Below are 20,819 nucleotides of genomic sequence, written 5' to 3'. Positions count from 1 at the left end.
TAGCAAGTGACCCTGCTCAACATCTTGATCTCCAGCAGCTAGCGGGCTTCGCATCTAATCTCCTGCAGTCATTCAAAGCGCGCTTTGGAGAATTTCGTTAGCACACTCATCTTTTTAAGTTCATCACCCATCCTCACAAGTGTGTAGTGACAGTGCCAAACTGAGTTACACCCCCGGTGTCTCTGTCAGAGATTTTGAGCTACAAGCTGCTGACCTAAAGCCCTCAGACATGTGGCTGAATAAGTTCAAGTCACTGAATGAAGATTTGGAAAGACTTGAACGACAGCAAGCAGAGTTGGCGAGCAAACACAAGTGGGGAGAAATGAAAAAACTTCAACCCACGGACCAGCTGATTGTCAAAACTTGGATTGCGCTTCCCATCACATACCACACACTGCAGTGTGTGAGTATTGCTGTACTGACAATGTTTGGCTCTACGTATGCATGTGAGCAGTCTTCTCACATCTAAAGAACGTTAAGACCAACCTACGATCACGTTTAACGGATGGAAGCCTCAACGCCTGCATGAAGCTTAACCTCACCATATATCAACCAGACTACAAAGCCATCAGCAAAACCATGCAGCACCAGAAGTCTCATTAATGGTAAGAAGTACTTTATTCATCACTGGTTAGCAACAGCATAACAATGCTATTAAAAAGAATTCAGAGACTTATTATACTTTAGAAGTGTTGGTCTTACATAAAATGCACACGTTTACTTGTATTTAGTGTTAAACATATTGTATGGCTCTCACGGAATTACATTTTAAAATATGTGGCATTCATGGCTCTCTCAGCCAAAAAGGTTCCTGACCCCTGGCCTTGAATGTTCTTCCTCCGATCACTTCCTGGCTTCCTCCCTCACTTCATTCCAGTCTCTTCGAATTTCACCTCCTCAGAGATGCCCCCCTTACTGTCCTGCCCGCCTGCCCTGCTTGACTTTCCTCGTGGCAACCACCCAGGACCACATGAGCTGTCTGTCTGTCTACTGGGTCTCCCCCACCTAGGCCCTCTAAGGGCAGATTTGTTTTGGAGAAGTACTGGCCTTTGTGTAGAGTGGGCACGAATGAGTGAGTCACCAGAGCTCCCAAAGCAGAGCAGTCCCTACCTGGGGTCCTCCTGCTCTCCCCCCGGCGCTCCCAGCTCTCACAGCTCTCACTCAATCCCAGTGCATTCAAAGCAAGAGAGGGCCAAGCCAACACCCAGGCTAGCCCAGGGCCAAGGCCAAGCCCTAACCAGGAAGCGAGGATCAGAGCAGGATAGGGCCTGGAGGCCGTCCATCCCTATGCCCTATGCAGTGTCCCAACAAGCATTCCAGCCCAGATCACTGCATTCTATGACAGCGCACCCACCGCCTGGCACCATGTGGGGTGGTGAGGAAGGCCTGCCCCCCAGAAACCCCTCACTCAATCGCGCCCACTAGTGCCAGCTCCCCACCACCAGCACAGCTCTCCTCTCAAAAGGGCTGGGCTCAAAGAAGGGCTTGTGTTTTTTTCCATCCTGTTTTAAAGGAAGAACTATAGTTAACTTGCACCACAAAAGACAGGAACTAGGGGGTCACATGGCAGATCATGGGTTTAGTGAATTCTGGCCCAGGGCAGAAACTCTGGGGACCAACACTTGTTTCAGAGACGAGCTAACTGAGGAAGGACGAGACCGGGAAGTAACCTGTCTGGGAGCTCACACAACAGCCCTGTGAATGAGCCAGGACCGTTGCCAGCTCCCATAGGGACTCTCAGACAGATGGTCAAGGGACTGGGTTGTCCTCACAGGCTGCCAACCCTCTGGGCATGACAGTTCAGCTGGGTAGCCTGCAGCTTTAGAGTAACCTTCCTTGTCTCTCTCCTATGATTAAATTCCCTCCCAAAGAATAGGGTCCCACTCCCAACAAGCCCAAAGGCAGGCCAGCCTCAGGCCGCCAGGTACATGCACTGCAGTGACCACTGCAGCAGTAGCACTGCCCTTCCTTGGGCGCCAGGCGCGGCGTTAAACACTGAATACCCCGACAGAGGCCCTTCCGTGTCCACAACGTTGGTACTATTGCCCCCCCTTTTCAAGTACAAAAACTCAGATATAGTATGATTTGGTTATTTGCCCAAAGTCACATGTCTAGCTGGTGGCCATGAGTTAAAACCAAACCTGAGTGTCTCTGACCCTTCTGATATCCATCATTTCACCACCCACAGGGCAGCCACCCATGCCAAGAAGAGCGGCCAGCCACAGGGACCTGGGGATGTGGGAGTTTCACAGAAGGGGCTTCAAAGCTATGCACCTCTAAAGCCAAGGACTCCATCGTCCATCAGGTGGTGAAGATCACTGTGGCTGTAAAGATTCAGTATTGACCTTTCCACCTTAGGCAAAGGGCCCTCTAAGGTGAGGGGTTCTCTGGGGCACTGTAGGCTGACCCAGCTCCAACTTGTCATAGAAGACACACTGATCCACTTACCATGTGAGCATGCCTGCCACGCTCACCCAAGGAGGTTCAAGTCACAACAGTGTGCAGACAGCTGGCCAGGCCCTACTGGGTTGGAGGACGGTTTCAAATCAAGAATGCCAAAGCAGCTTCTTGTACAAGTCTGTCCCAGTGTGTGTGAAAGTACTTAGGCAATTTGTGTGGCCCGGTCTTTACTCAACACGCTCGAGTCTAAGCAGCAGCAGGCACACCACGTTCAGGCTCTGCCCTTCCGGCCTCCTGATGGAGGCTAATATTCACAAAGCCCCCTCCCCTGGGCCACTTATGGGAGCCTCAGAGAAAACCAGAAGGCGCCTGACCAGGCGGTGGTGCAGTGGATAGAGCATAGGACTGGGATGCAGAGGAGCCAGGTTCCAGACCCCAAGGTCGCCAGCTTGAGCGCGGGCTCATCTGATTTGAGCAAAAAGCTCACCAGCTTGGACCCAAGGTCACTGGCTCGAGCAAGGAGTTAATCGGTTTGCTGAAGGCCCGCAGTCAAGGCACATGTAAGAAAGCAATCAATGAATAACTAAGATGCCACAATGAAGAATTGATGCTTCTCATCCTCTCTGTTCCTGTCTGTCTGTCCCTATCTATCCCTCTCTCTGACTCTGTCTCTGTCACCAAAAAAAAAAAAAAAAAAGAAAAGAAAGAAAGAAAACCAGAAGGAAACCCGAGGGGTGAACCACTGAAACTTAAGGCAGTCTGGAGCAGCACTGAAAGTGCAATGGCAGAGGTCAGTGGTCCGGCTCCAGTCCCCACCCTGCAACTTCCTGGAGATAGGACTCCAAGACAGTCCAGGAGCATCTCTAAACTTGTCTTCCTCTACAAAATGGGGTGACCCTCCCTGGGCCATAGGAGGGCTACAGAATTGAAAGAAGCATCCTCCTGGGGCAGAGAGCCATTCTGAGCAGGCCCTGCCCTTCCGCTGGGGAGGCAGAGCTGAGGCCAGCAGGGGCCTCAGGACACCAGCATCCTCTGCTGGGTTGAAAACATTCTCTGCCCCCCCCCCCAAGAAGAATACTCTCAGCTCTAGTCTTTGCCCTAAGACAGTCCTTCCTTCCAGTTTTATTTGGTCTCTGGAGACAAGAGCACACCAGAGTTTAGGGAGACAGAACCTCTAGACACTCTTCTCTCTGGAGCCGGGAGAGAGTGAAGGGGAGAGCACAGGCCGGAGTGGAAGAAGCCAGCAGCCCCAGCTCCAGTCTCAGCTCACCCTGTAGCCCTGAGCTAGCGATCCTCTCATGGAGCTCAGGGTGCCAATCTGCAAAATGAAGCAGTTGGAGGCCAGTGATCTCCAGAGGCCTATGCACCTACTTCTGTCTAAACTTTGCCATCAGAAGTCATGCCAGGTAGAAACCCCATGGTCCTGGCACTCTCGGAAACAAGAGATCCTGACTCCAAGCCTGGGGAGTTTGGAGAACATCAGAGATGCTTGTGGCCCCTTGAAAAGCCAACAGTTCAAATACTGGCCAGCAAGGACACCAGAGAGCACAGACCCTAATCCCAACTTGGCCCTGAGAACACAGTGGGCTGAGGAGTACCAGGGTATCTGTAGCGGTTAGAAGGCCCTGCCCCTCAAGATGCTGACCACTCTGAACCCTGTACAGAGCAGGGAATGTTCCTTCCAAATGGTCTAAACCAAGCCACTTCTCAGGAAGTTCTGGGAGCCAGAAGGGATGCTGGAGCCCAGAGCTCCCTCAGTACAGAGGGAAATGGCGCAGATGGTGCCTTGCGCAGGGTCACACAGCAGCTTTTCCTCGTGCCGGAAGGGCGGTTCTGAGAATGAGAAGCTGTGTGCCCTTCCCAGCACAGCCAGTGAACCCACACTCGGGGACCCAGAGAAGAGGGGTGAGGACTGCCCAGAGGGATCTGGGGCAGCTTCTACAGATGCCTGTGTTCCCTGATAACAGAGCCTAGCACCCCCACGCCTCGTCCAGGAATCTGACTATATCAGAGCCTTGGAAAGGAAGGAAGGAGGGCAGAGTTATCCAAGGGAGGTGGCAAGCAGCTCCCCAAGCAACCGAGAGAAGGAGACCCCGCCCCAGCCTCACTCGACCCCAGTGTCCGCCATCACTGGCATGGTTCAGTGATTAACAGTGGGCAAAAAAACAAATACTAAGCCAGGAGTCTACATTCCTGTAAGCCAGATAGTGAATACTTTCTGCTTTGCGTACTGTTTCAATTGCTCAACTCTCCTGTTACAGCAGGAAAGAAGCCACTGATGATATGTAAACAATTGGACAGAGCTGTTCCACTGAAACTATATGTGCAAGAACAGGCAGAGAGCCAGGATTGTCCACACTCAGCTATCACGCTACAACCATCTGGACCTGGAAACGAAAGGATTTCCTTCAGCTCAGCTCCAAGAGACCCAGAAACATCCCTATAATTCAGGTCTACAACCCTGCTATGCTTTTATATTATTTCAATAGGTCTTTTATATCTATTTTGTAGAGGAGGGGAGACAGTGAGGCAGACTCCTGCATACACCCAAACTGGGATGCACCCAGCATTCCCGTTTAGGGCCAATGCTCGAGCACCAAGCTATTTTTAATGCCTGAAGCTGTCAAGCTCTGACCAGAGCTATCCTCAGCACCCAGGTCACAATTGAACCAATCGAGAGACTGGCTGCAGGAAGGGAAGAGGGAGAGAAAGGGGGAGGTGGAGGGGTGGAGAAGCCAATGGTTGCTTCTGTGTGCCCTGATCAGAAATTGAACCCAGGACATCCATACACCAAGCTGACACTCTATCCACTTAGCCACCGGCCATGGCTTCAACAGATCTTAATAGCCTAAAACTGTAAATAACCCAAATGACACATTCCCACAATAAGAACGAATGATCTATAACTACGTACAGTGGCATCAATGAATCTCATACACAATATTTAACAAAAGATGTTAGACACAAATGACGATACTGTTAAGGAAATATTACGTGTTAACTTGAGTGTCTGTGGTGGTCCTCCACCTTCAAATTCATATGTTGAAGCCCTGGCCCCTCTGTGATGGCATTGCGTTGGGCTCTGGAAAGGTGATCAGAGTTAGGGAAGGTCCTGAAGGTGGGGCTTCTGAATTAGTGTCTTCATTAGTGTCTCATCAGAAGAAGGCTAGGCACTCTCCCTCCACAATGAGAGGACACAGCAAGAAGACAACCCCGTGCATGCCAGGACACAGTCCTCACAGGGACCCGACCACGCTGGCCCCCTGCTCTCAGACTGCCAGCCTCCCAGCCTCCAGACACTGAGAAGTAAGTCTCTGTGGAGTCAACCAGCCTGACTGCCAGCCTCCAGACACTGAGAAGCAAGTCTCTGTGGAGTCGACCAGCCTGAGGCATGCTGCTATGTCGCCCACGCTGAACAAGGGAGAAACACGCAGGTGGAAGAAACAAGATCTAGCATCTAGTCAGTTACTAGTTCAGCAAAAAGGAGGAAAAATTGTGGCCTGTAATAAGGAAAAAATATCAGTAACTAGAAAGACAGGAATGACAGAGAAAATGGAATTGGCAAAGATTTTAAAACAGATATTCTAAATAGGCTCAGGGATTTAAAGGAAAAAATAAACATAAATGAGAAGAGAAATAAAAGATATTATTTTAAATCCAAATGAAATTATTAGAAATAAAGAGAAACTCTTGAAATGAGCCAAAGGGGGAAGAAAGGACACATTACACGCACAATCTGCATACACAGGATATTTTAACCAAATGAAATGAAAACATTGAAATATATGGGATGCAGAAAACATATGGCATAAAAATATGTATGTACACTAGGAAAAAAGATTCAAAATCAATGATCTAATAATCTTCTACCTTAGATAGTAGAAAACAGCAAAATAATCCCAAAGTAAATAGAAGGAAGTAATAAAAATAAAGAGAAAGCAATCAATAAAAAATAATTTTTAATTTTTTTAAAAAAGAAATCAATGTTAAAAAAGAAAAACAACAGAAAAAAAACCCTAATAGAGTCAGGTTCGCGAGTCCAGTCTAATCTGTGCTGCCGGGAGGAGGGGGTGGGGCAGTGACTGCAGATGGGCACAGGGAAGTTCCCCAGGTGGAGCAAGGCTCTGTCCTCACTGTGGTGATCGGTGGTTACATGGTATACAGATGTCAACTCATCAATGCGGACACTTAAAACGGCTAAACATTATTCTATTGCATTTATACCTCAATAGTGGTGATATTTTAAAAAAGCATTTCTGGGGTGGTGGTACAAACAAGAGAATGAGTCCCATGTGGAAGACAGTCACCCCCACAGCCTGGGCCACGCTGACGACATGCTGGCAGAGGACGCACTCACACACCAGTTGGACGGCTCTGACACTACCCTGTGGGCACGCAGTGATCGCTGTGCAAGGCACCACAGAGCAGCAGGCACCACAGACAGCCTCTGCTCAGGAATACCCACTGGGTCCTTAGCCTCGTGTGTGCTGAGCTGGTGGGACCAGGAAGTGGGCTCCCCATGCAGCTCTTGGCACTGGTAGAGTCCCTTATTAAGCAATCCTTGACCACTCTTGGCAAGCCTAAATGTGGAAAAGTACACACACCTGCTATGTGATAAGGTGTTCCATTTCTTAGGAACTGAGACAGCCCTTCTGGAGAAGCAATGTGGATTACATAAATATGTCAGGCCAGTACAAACAATGTACACATCTTCTGATCCATTTCCTCTCTCCCTCCTGGGAATCAATTCCAGTTACACAAAACTAATCAATGCATCCTTATCTGGGATAGTAAAAATAAAGAAAGAAGGAAATGGAAACAACCTAAATGTCCAATATAGGAATTTCCAAAAACACAATCAAAACAACTGTGAGGCAACCTGGCATGTTGCACACTAGGTGTGTGTATACAAAAATGCACACTCAAGTCTGCAAGGACTCTGTCACAGGATGAGGCACTCTGTGTGACTGCAGACAGGAGAGTGGAGCAAGGAGAAGGGAAGACAGTCAAACTGGGGCGCCCTGTGTAGAATTTCCATACAATTACACACGTTTATTAAATACAACTGGAAGAGAAAAGGAACTACTTCTCAGCAGTGAAAATGAAAAGACACTACGTGAGAGAACACAGGCGTTTTCCTCTTTGACAGCATCCATCACCTGGGAGGGAAGAGGAAAAACCACTTGGACCCGGGATCAGGGCTTCGGGTTCAATGTTACAGAGACAGAGTCCAGCTTACACGTGGGCAATTCTCTATTAGCCATCGTAGGAGGTCCTTCTGCTCTTCCCCATGAAAGGAAGGGCACAGTAAAGGCCAGAGGAAGGGACTAGACTTTCCACCCACAGAGATGCCGTGAACAGAGGCAGGGGGAGGGAGCGGACCATTAAGTTCTTTCCTATCAGACCTGCTTTGCCTTTCTTGGGCAGGGTGACTACATGTTCTAGTTTGCCTGGGACAGTCCTAGGGGACACCTATTGTTCTGGCAAAATTCTTAATAACATTAAGTTTCCCAGTTTGGACCATAAATTACATGCACACAATACTCATGGAGGCATCTGGTCACTCTGAAGGACAGGGCCTCAGCCAGGCTGGTCACACTCACCTCTCGCTCAGACCCAGGCTGGACAGTAGGTGCAGAAGCAAACTCCTGCATTTACAAGCAGGGAAGCTTGAGCTCAGACCTGCCCACATCACTGAGGAGGGCAGCAACGGGCCTTCCTCTCTATAACAGGGCTGTCTGTGCTCACAAGTGGCCTCGGCTCTTCACTTCTAATCAGTCCTCCTCTGAAACAGATGTGGGCAAGGGCTTGACCCAAACCCTCGCAAATGACACGCGGCATCTGTGGTGGGAAGTGCCTGGAGCTGCAGACACCACCTGAACCACCCTGGAGAATCCACGCAGAAACACCGATAAAGCTCAAATTCTTCTTGGAGCCAGGTCTGGGGAGAATGAACAAAGATAAAGGGCTGGCCACCTCCCCAGCTTCCCTTCCTCTGCAAGTGCAGGTGAGATTTTTGAAAAATATTTAATTGTACTAAGTGTACATAATATCAAATTAACCACTTTACATATACAGCTTAGTAGGATTCAGCACACTCAGTGTTGTGCCACATCACAACCATCCACAGAACATTTTAAAAAGGATATCACTTCACTGATTTTTTAGAGAGAGGAGAGAGAGAAAAAGGGAGTGAGGAAAGGGAAGCATTAACTCATAGTTGCTTCCCGTATATGCCTTGACTAGGTAAGCCTGGGATTTCAAACCAGTGATCTCAGCATTGCTGGTCAAAGCTTTATGCACTGCGCATCCACAGGACAGGCACCCATCCTCAGAACTTTTTTTTTTTTTTTTTTTAGCGACAAAGACAGAGAAGGAGACAGAGAGAGGGACAGATAGGGACAGGCAGGCAGAGAGAAAAGCATCAATTCTTCGTTGCAGCTCCTTAGTCTCCTTAGTTTTTCACTGAGTGCTTTCTCATATGTGCCTTGACTCCAGCAGAGCAAGTGACCCCTTTCTCAAACCAGCAACCTTGGGCTCAAGCCAGCGACCTTGGGCTCAAGCCAGCGACCTTGGGCTTTAAGGCGGACACCTTTCGGCTCAAGCCAGCAACCATGGAGTCATTCATGTCTATGATCCCACACTCAAGCCAGCAACCTCAGGGTTTTGAACCTGGGTACCCTGCATCCCAGTCTGACTCTCTATCCCTGCACCACTGCCTGGTCAGGCCGTTTACTTTTTATCTTGCAAAACTTCCCATTCTCCTCTCCCCTAACCCCTGGTAAACACCAATCTACGTTCTGTTCCTATGAATTTGACTGCTCTAGGTACATCACATAAGTGGAATACTTAGCATAATATCTTCAAGATTCATCCATGTTGTCGCATGTGTCAGGACTTCCTTCCTTTGTAAGACTGATTATTCCATTGCACATAGAGACCACACTTCACTGATCCATTCATCTGTCAGCAGATACCTGGGTTCTTTCTACCTCTTGGCTATTGGGGAAAATGCCACTATGAACATAGGTATGTGAACATGTCTTCAAGACTTTGCTTTCTGTTCTTTTGGGTGTACACCAGGAGTGGAACCAGGGGTCAGAGGGCAGTTCTACCTTGTAACTTTTCATGGAACCACCCTGATTTTTCTACAGCAGATGCACCATTTTACGGTCTCACAAACAGTGCCCAAGGGTTCCGATTTCTCCACATCCTTGCCAATGTCTGTTATATTCTGTTCTTTTCATAATAGCTATCCTCTTGGGGGAAAAGTGGTACTTCTCTGTGGTTTTGATTTGCATTTTCTTAATTCAAAATGAGATTCTGCAATAGAAACACGTCTAATGCAACCAAAGAATGTTTACAGTAAAAATAAAATGTAAGGCCAGAATGGAATGGCAAGAAATATTCAAAGTAATGCAAAACAAGAGCCTACAACCAAGACTTTTCTATCCAGCAGGGCTATCGTTTAAAACTGAAAAAGAAATAAAAAGCTTCCCAGACCAAAAAAAAAAAAAATTCAAGGAATTCATTACAACCAAATCAATGCTACAAAAAATATTAAGTGGCCTGCTGTGAACAGAACAAAGGGGGGAGAAATCTAGTAAAAGAGGAGTGTAGATTTAAAGAATAAGATGGCAATAAACAACTACATATTAATAAAAACCTTAAATGTAAATGGATTAAATGATCCAATCAAAAGATATAAGGTAGCTGAATGGATAAGAAAACAAGACCCGTACATATGCTGTCTACAAGAGACACACTTCAAAACAAGATACACATAGACTGAAAGTAAAGGGATGGAAAAAAATATTTCATGAAAATGGAAATGAAAAAAAAAAAAAACTGGGTTAGCAATACTTAGACAAAATAGATTTTAAAACAAGGCTATAGTAAGGGATAAAGAAGGCCACTACATAATGATAAAAGGAACAATCCAACAGGAAGATATAATCACTATAAATATTTATGCACTAATATAGGAGCACCTAATACATATAAAGCAGATTTCGATGGGCATAAAGGGCGAGATCAACAGCAATACTATAATAGTAGGAGATTTTAATACCCCACTAACATCACTGGTTAGATCAGAAAGAAAATTAACGAAGAAACAGCAGACTTAAAGGACATACTAGATCAACTGGATTTAATAGATATCTTCAAAACCTTTCACCCTAAAGCAGCAGAATATATACTCTTTTCAAGTGCTCATGGTACATTCTCTAGGGTAGACCACATGTTAGGACACAAAACGAGTCTCAACAAATTTAAGAAGACTGAAATCATATCAAGTATCTTCTCTGATCACAATGGCATGAAACTAGAAATCAACTACAACAGAAAAACTGAAAAACATTCAAACACATGGAAACTAAATAGCATGTTATTAAATAACGATTAGATTAACAATGAGATCAAGGAAGATATCAAAAATTTCTTTGAAACAAATGAAATCAAACATACAACAACTCAAATTTTATAGGACACAGCAAAAGCAGTCCTGAGAGGGAAGTTCATAGCACTATAGGCATACCTCAAGAAGCTAGAAAAAACTTAAACAACTTGACCCTGCATCTAAAACAACTAGAAAAAGAACAGCAAGAAAAACCCAGAGGAAGTAGAAGGAAGCAAATAATAAAAATCAGAGAGAAAATAAATGACATAGAGGCTATAAAAACAATACAGAGGATCAATAAAACCAAGAGCTGATTCTTTGAAAATGTAAACAAGATAGATGAACCTTTAATCAGACTCACCAAGAAAAAAAGAAAGACTCAAATAAATAAAATTAGAAATGAGAGAGAAGTAACTGACACAGCAGAAATACAAAGGATTGTAAGAAAATACTATGAAGACCTGTATGCCATAAAATTAGACAACCTAAGGTGAAAAGGACAAATTCCTCAAAACATATAATCTTTCAAAAATCAATATAGAAAAATCAGAAAACCTAAACAGACCAATTTCATCAAATGAGATTGAAACAGTAATTAAAAAACTCCAAACAAACAAAATTCCTGGGCCAGATGGCTTCACGTGTGAATTTTACCAAATATTCAAAGAAGAACTAACTCCTATTCTTGAATTTTGAAAAAACTCAAGAGGAGGGAAGAAGTCCAAACTCCTTTTATGAGGCAAGCATAATACTGATTCCAAAACCAGGCAAAGACAACACAAAGCAAGAAAACTATAGACCATATCCCTGATGAACTTAGATGCTAACATTCTCAACAAAATATTAGCAAACCAGATACAGCAATACATGAAAAAGTCATACATGATGATTAGATGGGATTTATTCTAGAAAGACAAGGTTGGTACAATATCCGCAAATCAATCAATGTGATTCAACACATAAACAAAAGATAAATATCACATGATAATATCAATAGATATAGAAAAAGCATTTGATAAAATCCAGCACCCATTTATGATAAAAATTCCCAGCAAAGTGGGGATACAGGGATCATCCTCAACATGATAAAGACCATTTATGACAAACCCACAGCCAACATCATACTCAATGGGCAAAAATTAAAAGAAATCTCCTTAAGATAAGGAACAAGGCAGGGGTGCCCCCTTTCACCACTCTTATTCAACATAGTTCTGGAAGTCCTAGCCACAGCAATCAGACAAGGAGAAGAGATAAAAGGCATCCAAATTGGAAAAGAAGAAGTAAAACTATCATTATTTGCTGATGATATGACACTGTACATAGAAAACTCTAAAGTCTCAGTCAAAAAACTACTGGACCTGATAAATAAAGCAAGGTGGCGGGAAATAAAATCAATATTCAGAAATCAGTGGCATTTTTATACACCAACAATGAACTGTCAGAAAGAGAAATTAAGAAAACAATCCCTTTCACTATTGCAACAAAAAAAAAATAAAGTACCTAGGAATAAATTTAACCAAAGAGCTTAAAGACTTGTACTCAGAAAATTATAAAACATTGATAAAAGAAATCAAGGAAGATACAAACAAGTGGAAGCATATACCATGTTCATAGATAGGAAGAATAAACATCATTAAAATGTCTATATTACCCAAAGTAATCTATAAATTCAGTGCAGTTCCTATTAAAATACCAATGACATACTTCAAAGATATAGAACAAATATTCCAAAATTTATATAGAACCAAAAAAGAACACAAATAGCCTCAGCAATCCTGAAAAAGAAGAATAAAGTGGGGGGTATCACATTTCCTGACATCAAGTTATACTACAAGGCCACTGTACTCAAAACAGCCTGGTACTGGCATAAGAACAGGCATATAGATCAATGGAACAGAACAGAGAACCCAGGAATAAACCCATACCTATATGGTCAATTGATATTTGACAAAGGAGATAAGAGCATACAATGGAGTAAAGACAGTCTCATTAACATATGGTGCTGGGAAAATTGGACAGGTACTTGCAAAGAAATGAAACTGGATCACCAACTTACACCATTCACAAAAGTAAACTCAAAATGGATAAAAGACTTAAATGTAAATTGTGAAACCATAAACATCTTGTAAGAAAACATAGGCAGTAAACTCTCCAATATCTCTCATAGCAATATTTTTGCTGATTTACCTCCATGGGCAAGTGAAATAAAAGACAGGATGAACAAATGGGACTATATCAAACTAAAAAGCTTTTGCACAGCAAAAGACACCATTAACAAAATAAAAAGACAACTCACACAATGGGAGAACATATTTGCCAATACATCTGATAAGGGGTTAATAACCAAAATTTATAAAGAACTTGTAAAACTCAACATCAGGAAGATAAACAATCCAATAAAAAAATGGGCAAAAGAGATGAATAGACACTTCTCCAAAGAGGACATACAGATGGCCAATAGGCATATGAAGAAATGTTCAACATCACTAATCATTAGAGAAATGCAAATTAAAACCACAATGAGATACCGCCTTACACCAGTCAGAATGGCGCTCATCAACAAAACAACACAGAATAAATAATTGCTGGCGAGGATGTGGAGAAAAGGGAACCCTCCTGCACTGCTGGTGGGAATACAGACTGGTGCAGCCTTGTGGAAAATAGTATGGAGATTCCTCAAGAAATTAAAAATGGAACTGCTCTTTGCCCTGGCCGGTTGGCTCAGCGGTAGAGCGTCGGCCTAGCGTGAGGAGGACCCGGGTTTGATTCCCGGCCAGGGCACACAGGAGAAGCGCCCATTTGCTTCTCCACCCTTCCGCTGCACTTTCCTCTCTGTCTCTCTCTTCCCCTCCCGCAGCCAAGGCTCCATTGGAGCAAGGATGGCCCGGGCACTGGGGATGGCTCTGTGGCCTCTGCCTCAGGCGCTAGAGTGGCTCTGGTCGCAACATGGCGACGCCCAGGATGGGCAGAGCATCGCCCCCTGCTGGGCAGAGCATCGCCCCTGGTGGGTGTGCCGGGTGGATCCCGGTCGGGCGCATGCGGGAGTCTGTCTGACTGTCTCTCCCTGTTTCCAGCTTCAGAAAAATGAAAGAAAAAAAAAAAAATGGAACTGCTCTTTGACCCAGCTATCCCACTTTTAGGAATATATCCTAAGAACACCAAATCACTGATTCAAAAGAAGAAATGCACCCCTATGTTTATGGCAGCATTGTTTACAATAGCCAAGATCTGGAAACAGCCAATGTGTCCATCAGTGGATGAATGGATTAAAAAGCAGTGGTACATACACACAATGGAATACTACGTGGCCGTGAGGAAGAAGGAAATCTTACCTTTCGCGACAACATGGATGGAGCTGGAAACTATCATGCTAAGTGAAATAAGCCAGGCAGAGAAAGAAAAATATCATATGACCTCACTCATTTGAGGAATCCAATGAACAATGTGAACTGAGCAATGGGACAGAGGCAGAGGCGGGATCACAGGACCAGAGGGAAAGTGGACAGAGGGAAAGTAGAAAAGATGATGGGATTAGAGAAGAGATTAATGAAATTATATATACATAACACAGCATTATAGAGAACAGGACAGCAAATCCTGGAGGGAAAGGGGGAAGGTTTTGGGGGGAGGGGCATGGGGGGGCAAGAGGAATAAGGGGGTGGGGGAGGTATATTTGGTGGGACACTGAATCTATGTAAACACAAATCAAAATCATAAATAAAATAAATAAGTAAATAAATAAAATGTAAAAAAAAATGCTAGTGCCCTCAAAATGCTATATTGGCTGACAGCATTGTTTCCTGACATCCTTGTGATAAGAAGGACATGAGGCCTGGCCGGATAGCTTGGTTGGTTAGAGTTAGAACATCATCCCAAAAGCACAAAGGTTGCTGGTTCAATCCCTAGTCAGGGCACATACGGGAACAGACTGATGATCCTATCTCTCCCTCTTTCTTCCTTCCTCTTTCTAAAATCAGTAAAATAAACTTTTAGAAAAAAGAAGAAATAGAACGCCATGAGGCCCAGCTCACTGCTCACTCGGTAAAACATGCAGTTCAGACAAGACAGCGGCGGCATCCACATTTCTCACGGTCAGAGAGTATTACCATTACCTGCCTCCTGGAAAAAATCTCAGCCCCTAAACTGGAGGAAGAGAAACTTAAGAAAACTATTAGAGCCTGACCAGGCAGTGGCGCAGTGGATAGAGCGTCGGACTGGGATGCGGAGGAACCAGGTTCCAGATCCTGAGGTCGCCAGCTTGAGCGTGGGCTCATCTGGTTTGAGCAAAGCTCACCAGCTTGGACCCAAGGTCGCTGGCTCCAGCAAGGGGTTACTCGGTCTGCTGTAGCCCCATGGTCAAGGCCCATATGAAAAAGCAATCAATGAACAACTAAGGTGTTGCAACGAAAAACTAATAATTGATTCTTCTCATCTCTCTCCCTTCCTGTCTGTCTGTCCCTATCTATCCCTCTCTGACTCTCTCTCTCTGTCTCTGTAAAAAATTAAATTAAATTTTAAAAAAAGAAAACTATTAGAGTATTACAGGTGTTTGTTACAAAAAAGGTTCCTGTGAAAATCATCCTGAATGACACAAATTGCTAAATAAAACCTCTGCTTGTTCTAGCACCTAGAACAGGTCAGAAAAAGGACAGGTTACCTTCTGCATATTCAAACCTACCTGCTGAGCCCAGGCAATCCTTCCACTTGCTCCACTGCTCATTGTTAACTCATCAAAGCAAAATAAATACTATAAAAACTCTCCCTGCAATCGGTCCCTCTGTGTTTTGCTTCAAAATAGCTGGAGGTGGGAGTGGCACAGAGGTCTCACAAGACTGGATGAGTTGGTCATTTTTGAAGCTAGGTGATGGGAACGTAGGCATTCATTATATTATTCTCTTTCAAAAAAAAAAGAAAGAGAGACCTTCCCTTAAAAGGTAAGGGCTTGGCATATCATTTCAGACATTTTCAACAACCTGTAAGGCAGGCAGCAGGTAGGTGAGATCAATATTTCACAATGAAAATACAAAGATTTATCAAGGTCACTAGTTCAGGTGAGAGTTCAGACTGGCCCCCAAAGCCTCCTGCTGCACCATACGCACCCCTGCTGGATCTGCACCCCAATCCTCGGGCCTCACTCCACACACCCAGCTCCTGAGCAGACAAAGACTACACCATCTGTAACAGAGCTCGGCAGGGAGGGGCCAGGTAGCCTCCCCCAGCCAGGCGCCTGGCTTCCCCACCAAGCTCTCTCAGGGTTCATTTTCCTGACTGTTCCTTTTTGTCCCTTCCTGTTCTGCCCCAGTGCACATGAACTGAAAAAATGATTAACTCATGGCTACATATAGCCAATTCTGCAAAACTCCGATAAAGCCTCAGCGCCTTTCAATCACCGACAACTACAAGTCTGGATTCGTGAGCTCCACTATTTGAATTCGGTGCTGTAAAGGTGCAGGGCCCGCAGCTAGGGCAGCATGAGAGAGTTTCACTCTAACTGCAAAAATCAAGACGAGAATCAGAGGTCAAGGCACAAGGCCAAGTGAGCACAGCCGGCAGGGATAATGACAGCTGTGTGTACAAGTGGCCAAAGTGTGAAACTAGCCTGCCCAGTCCACATGGCTCTCTGCATACAGCTGGCCAGGGGAGGGTCTCCAGGTGGGGCCAGAGGACTCGCTCCAGAAAGGGAGCAATGCAGGTCTGGAAGTCACATGTAGGATAGGATAGGATAGGATAGGATAGGATAGGATAGGATAGGATAGGATAGGATAGGATAGGACAGGATAGGATAGGATAGGATAGGACAGGAAGGACAGGATAGGATAGGATAGGGCAGGGCAGGACAGGACAGGACAGGACAGGACAGGACAGGATAGGATAGGATAGGATAGGATAGGATAGGATAAGATAGGACAGGAAAGACAGGAAGGACAGGATAGGATAGGGCAGGGCAGGGCAGGACAGGGCAGGACAGGACAGGATAGGATAGGAAGGACAGGAAGGACAGGATAGGATAGGATAGGACAGGAAGGATAGGATAGGATAGGACAGGGCAGGACAGGATAGGATAGGACAGGACAGGACAGGATAGGATAGGACAGGATAGGACAGGAAGGATAGGATAGGATAGGATAGGATAGGATAGGATAGGATAGGATAGGATAGGATAGGATAGGGCAGGGCAGGGCAGGACAGGATAGGATAGGACAGGATAGGACAGGAAGGACAGGAAGGACAGGATAGGATAGGATAGAACAAGAAGGATAGGATAGGATAGGACAGGACAGGAAGGATAGGATAGGATAGGATAGGACAGGAAGGATAGGATAGGATAGGATAGGATAGGATAGGGCAGGGCAGGGCAGGGCAGGGCAGGGCAGGGCAGGACAGGATAGGATAGGACAGTATAGGACAGGAAGGACAGGATAGGATAAGATAGGGCAGGGCAGGGCAGGACAGGACAGGATAGGACAGGACAGGATAGGATAGGACAGGATAGGACAGGAAGGATAGGATAGGATAGGATAGGATAGGATAGGATAGGATAGGATAGGACAGGAAGGACAGGATAGGATAGGATAGGGCAGGGCAGGGCAGGACAGGACAGGATAGGATAGGGCAGGGCAGGACAGGACAGGACAGGATAGGATAGGGCAGGACAGGACAGGATAGGATAGGATAGGGCAGGGCAGGGCAGGACAGGACAGGATAGGATAGGATAGGGCAGGGCAGGACAGGACAGGACAGGATAGGATAGGACAGGATAGGATAGGACAGGAAGGATAGGATAGGACAGGAAGGATAGGATAGGATAGGATAGGATAGGATAGGATAGGACAGGAAGGACAGGATAGGATAGGATAGGATAGGGCAGGGCAGGGCAGGGCAGGGCAGGACAGGACAGGACAGGATAGGACAGGATAGGACAGGAAGGATAGGATAGGATAGGATAGAATAGGATAGGATAGGATAGGGCAGGGCAGGGCAGGGCAGGGCAGGGCAGGACAGGACAGGACAGGACAGGATAGGATAGGATAGGATAGCGGTCCTACCACTAGGGAGAGCCCACAGGGACCTTATCAGACGGCCAGTACTGCCCTACTGCAGAGGCAAGGATGAGCGTAGTGAAAACTTTTGTAAGTACAGGGAAAGCCTGGGGTGAACGGCCAAACCACTGAATCTCACCCTATGTCTCCAGGACAGAAAACCCCAAAACCTTGAGATAAACTGTCAGGAGATGATGCCATGTAATCAGCGGTGAAAGACTAATAAGTCTTGGTTAATCTGCCTTGTTCTCAAGAGTTTCAGTCCTAACAACTATGTGTGGTGACAGATGGTGACTAGACTTATTGTGGAGATCACTTCATAAGGTTGAATCACTTCATAAATGTGAAATCACTACATTGTACACCTGAAACTAATATGATACTAAATGTCAACTATAATTACAAATAACTGTTAGATAGACCCTGGCCAGTTGGCTCAGCAGTAGAGCATCGACCTGGCATGTGGAAGTCCTGGGTTCAATTTCCAGTCAGGGCACACAGGAGAAGCGCCCATCTGCTTCTCCACCCCTCCCCCTCTCCTTCCTCTCTGTCTCTCTCTTCCCCTCCCGCGGTCAAGGTTACAAGGTTACGTTGGAGCAATGTTGGCCCGGGCGCTGAGGAGGGCTCTATGGCCTCTGCCTCAGGCCCTAGAGGGCTCCAGCTGCAACGGAGCAACACCCCAGATGCATGACCCCCTGGTGGGCATGCCGGGTGGGTCCTGGTCAGGTGCATGTGGGAGTCTGTCTGACTGCATCCCCGCTTCTAACTTCGGGGAAAAAAATACAAAAATAAATAAACAAATGTTTTAAAAAAAAGTTCCAATCCAAATAAATGCCAAAATCTATAGTAGAAGTGAAAAGTGGCATCTGTATCTCCTGCTGTATCTCCTTAGCCCCCAGAACCATCTCCAGCCAGTGTCCAACTGTTCTGCTGCTCTCTCAGGCAAGAGTCCTTGCAGGTACTGTCATGAGTCACCAGTCCCCACTTCCTCACATCCCACTGGCTTCTCAGCCAACTCCTGGTGGGATTCAGTCCCCCCAGAGCAGCTATGGTCAAGGTCAACAACAACCCCCACCTCATCAAAGCCAATGACAATTTTCTGTGCTCATCCACTTCTCCCCCCTGCAGCACAGTGGACTGCTCCTTTCTGCCTGAAAGGCTTCCTCTCCAACTTCCACGGCACAGGGTCTTCACGTCCTCCTTGTACCTCAAGACATGCTCTCACAGCCAACCTGGGGGACTTTCTACCTCAACCTCACCTCCAGTGCGCCAGCCAGCGCTCAGCCTCCAGGCCCCCATCTTCACAGTCAGCACACTCTTCTTCAATGATTCCATCCAGCCCACCCCTTCCGGTGACTCCAGAATGGTCACTAACACATGAAAGTGACACTCTATGTAACTAGCTAGGAGACCGTTCAAACTCTTCTGCCCAAAATCCCATCTCAGAACAGGGTACCACCATCCATCCCCTTAACTGCAGAACCATTCCAAAATCAGATCACACTATCCCACTGAAAACCTGTCAAGAGTTACTTGAAGAGTAGAAAATAAGCCTGACCAGACGGTGGAGCAGTGGATAGTGTCAGACCGGGATGCAGAGGACCCATGTTCAAAATCCCAAACTCGTCGGCTTCGGTGCAGGCTTACCAGCTTGAGCATGGGGTCGCTGGCTTGAGCATGGGATCATAGACACAACCCCATGGTCTCTGGCTTGAGCCCAAAGGTTGCTGGCTTGAAGCCCAAGGTCACTGGCTCGAGTAAGGGGTCACTCGCTCTGCTGTAGCCCCTGCTCAAGGCACATATGAGAAAGCAATCGATGAACAACTAAGGTGCCATAAGAATTGATGCTTCTCATCTCTCTCCTTTCTGTCTGTCTGTCCCTATCTGTCCCTCTCTCTGTCTCTATGACAAAAAAAAAAAAAAAAGAAGAAGAAGAAGAAGAAGAAGAGTAGAAAATAAGTCCAACCACTTACTGAGAACTGCCCGGTCCTCCAAGACCTGGCTCCCCCGCCTGCCCTCACCTACCTTGTCTCCTCTCCTCTACACTCACTCAGCTCCAGCCACAGGGCCTTCTTTTCATACCTCCCATATGCCAAACTCATTCCTGCCTCAGGCCTTTTGCAGACGCTGTTCTCTCCGCCTAGAGCATTCCTCCCCAGGCTCCAACAGGGCTGCCTCTTCACATATTCAGGTCTCAGTCCACAAGCCACCTCCTCAGAATGTCCTTTCCTGACCACCCTGATCAGGAGCTGAGCTTTTCTATCCACTCCATTGCTCAGTAGGCTAACACCACTCCTGGTTAAAGACAGCACCACAGGGCAGGGCATTATCGCACTTGCCCAACCTTAACTCCCAGAGCCTAGAACAGGGCCTGGTCCACAGGCAGATATACACTAAATACCCTGCTCCAATTCCTACTGGGGCATTCCTGAGGCCGAGATGGGACAGGGATTGGGGGAGACTACCACATATCTGGGCCAGGCTGGGGCAGTCTGGTACTCAATCACCAGAGTACCTGGACCATTTAATTCGTTTGGTTTTCAATCACCCTAGCCTTCCACATCATAGCACTTAATTTAAAGGTCTACTTTATAATTTACTTGTTGCTAGAGCAGGACTTATTGGCCCTGCCCACCATTCCATCCAGAGCCTCAGAGGCCTGGCAAATCACAAGTGTGTGGAGAATCATGATTTACTACATAAAGGACTAGGCCAGGGAAGGCGGCTGCTCCTGTGCACTCACCCAGAAGATGATGTTGTAACTGAAGAGGAGGTACTTGTACCAGCAGCTGACCTCCGCATTAGAGTATCGATAATAGTGCATCTTCTAAGGAGCAGGACCTGTGGGGAGACGTGGAGCCATGAGGCAGCAGGTTCGGTTTGCACCCCCCCAAGACCACCCCCACAAGGGAAGAACAAAGGGGAGGCGCACACACAGACTCGAGACCTCCGAACTGTTACCCTGTGTTTTCTTTCAC

General features: G+C 46.2%; 1 protein-coding gene across 3 annotated transcripts in view; it reads right to left on the bottom strand.

Annotated features, from left to right (window-relative positions):
* The window catches only part of TSPAN14 (tetraspanin 14), a 77,135-nt gene that overhangs the window by 24,263 nt on the left and 32,053 nt on the right, over positions 1-20,819 (bottom strand). For all 3 annotated transcript variants that reach the window (XM_066242871.1, XM_066242872.1, XM_066242873.1), the window contains one exon: positions 20,585-20,682. In XM_066242871.1, the coding sequence (XP_066098968.1) occupies positions 20,585-20,665 (81 nt within the window). In that variant the 5' untranslated portion in view covers positions 20,666-20,682. The remainder of the gene's footprint in view (positions 1-20,584; positions 20,683-20,819) is intronic.

Source organism: Saccopteryx bilineata, chromosome 9 (genome assembly GCF_036850765.1).
Source record: "Saccopteryx bilineata isolate mSacBil1 chromosome 9, mSacBil1_pri_phased_curated, whole genome shotgun sequence".
NCBI lineage: Eukaryota > Metazoa > Chordata > Mammalia > Chiroptera > Emballonuridae > Saccopteryx > Saccopteryx bilineata.
The sequence above is the reverse complement of the archived record's forward strand: the minus strand, read 5'-3'. Positions and strand labels throughout refer to the sequence as shown.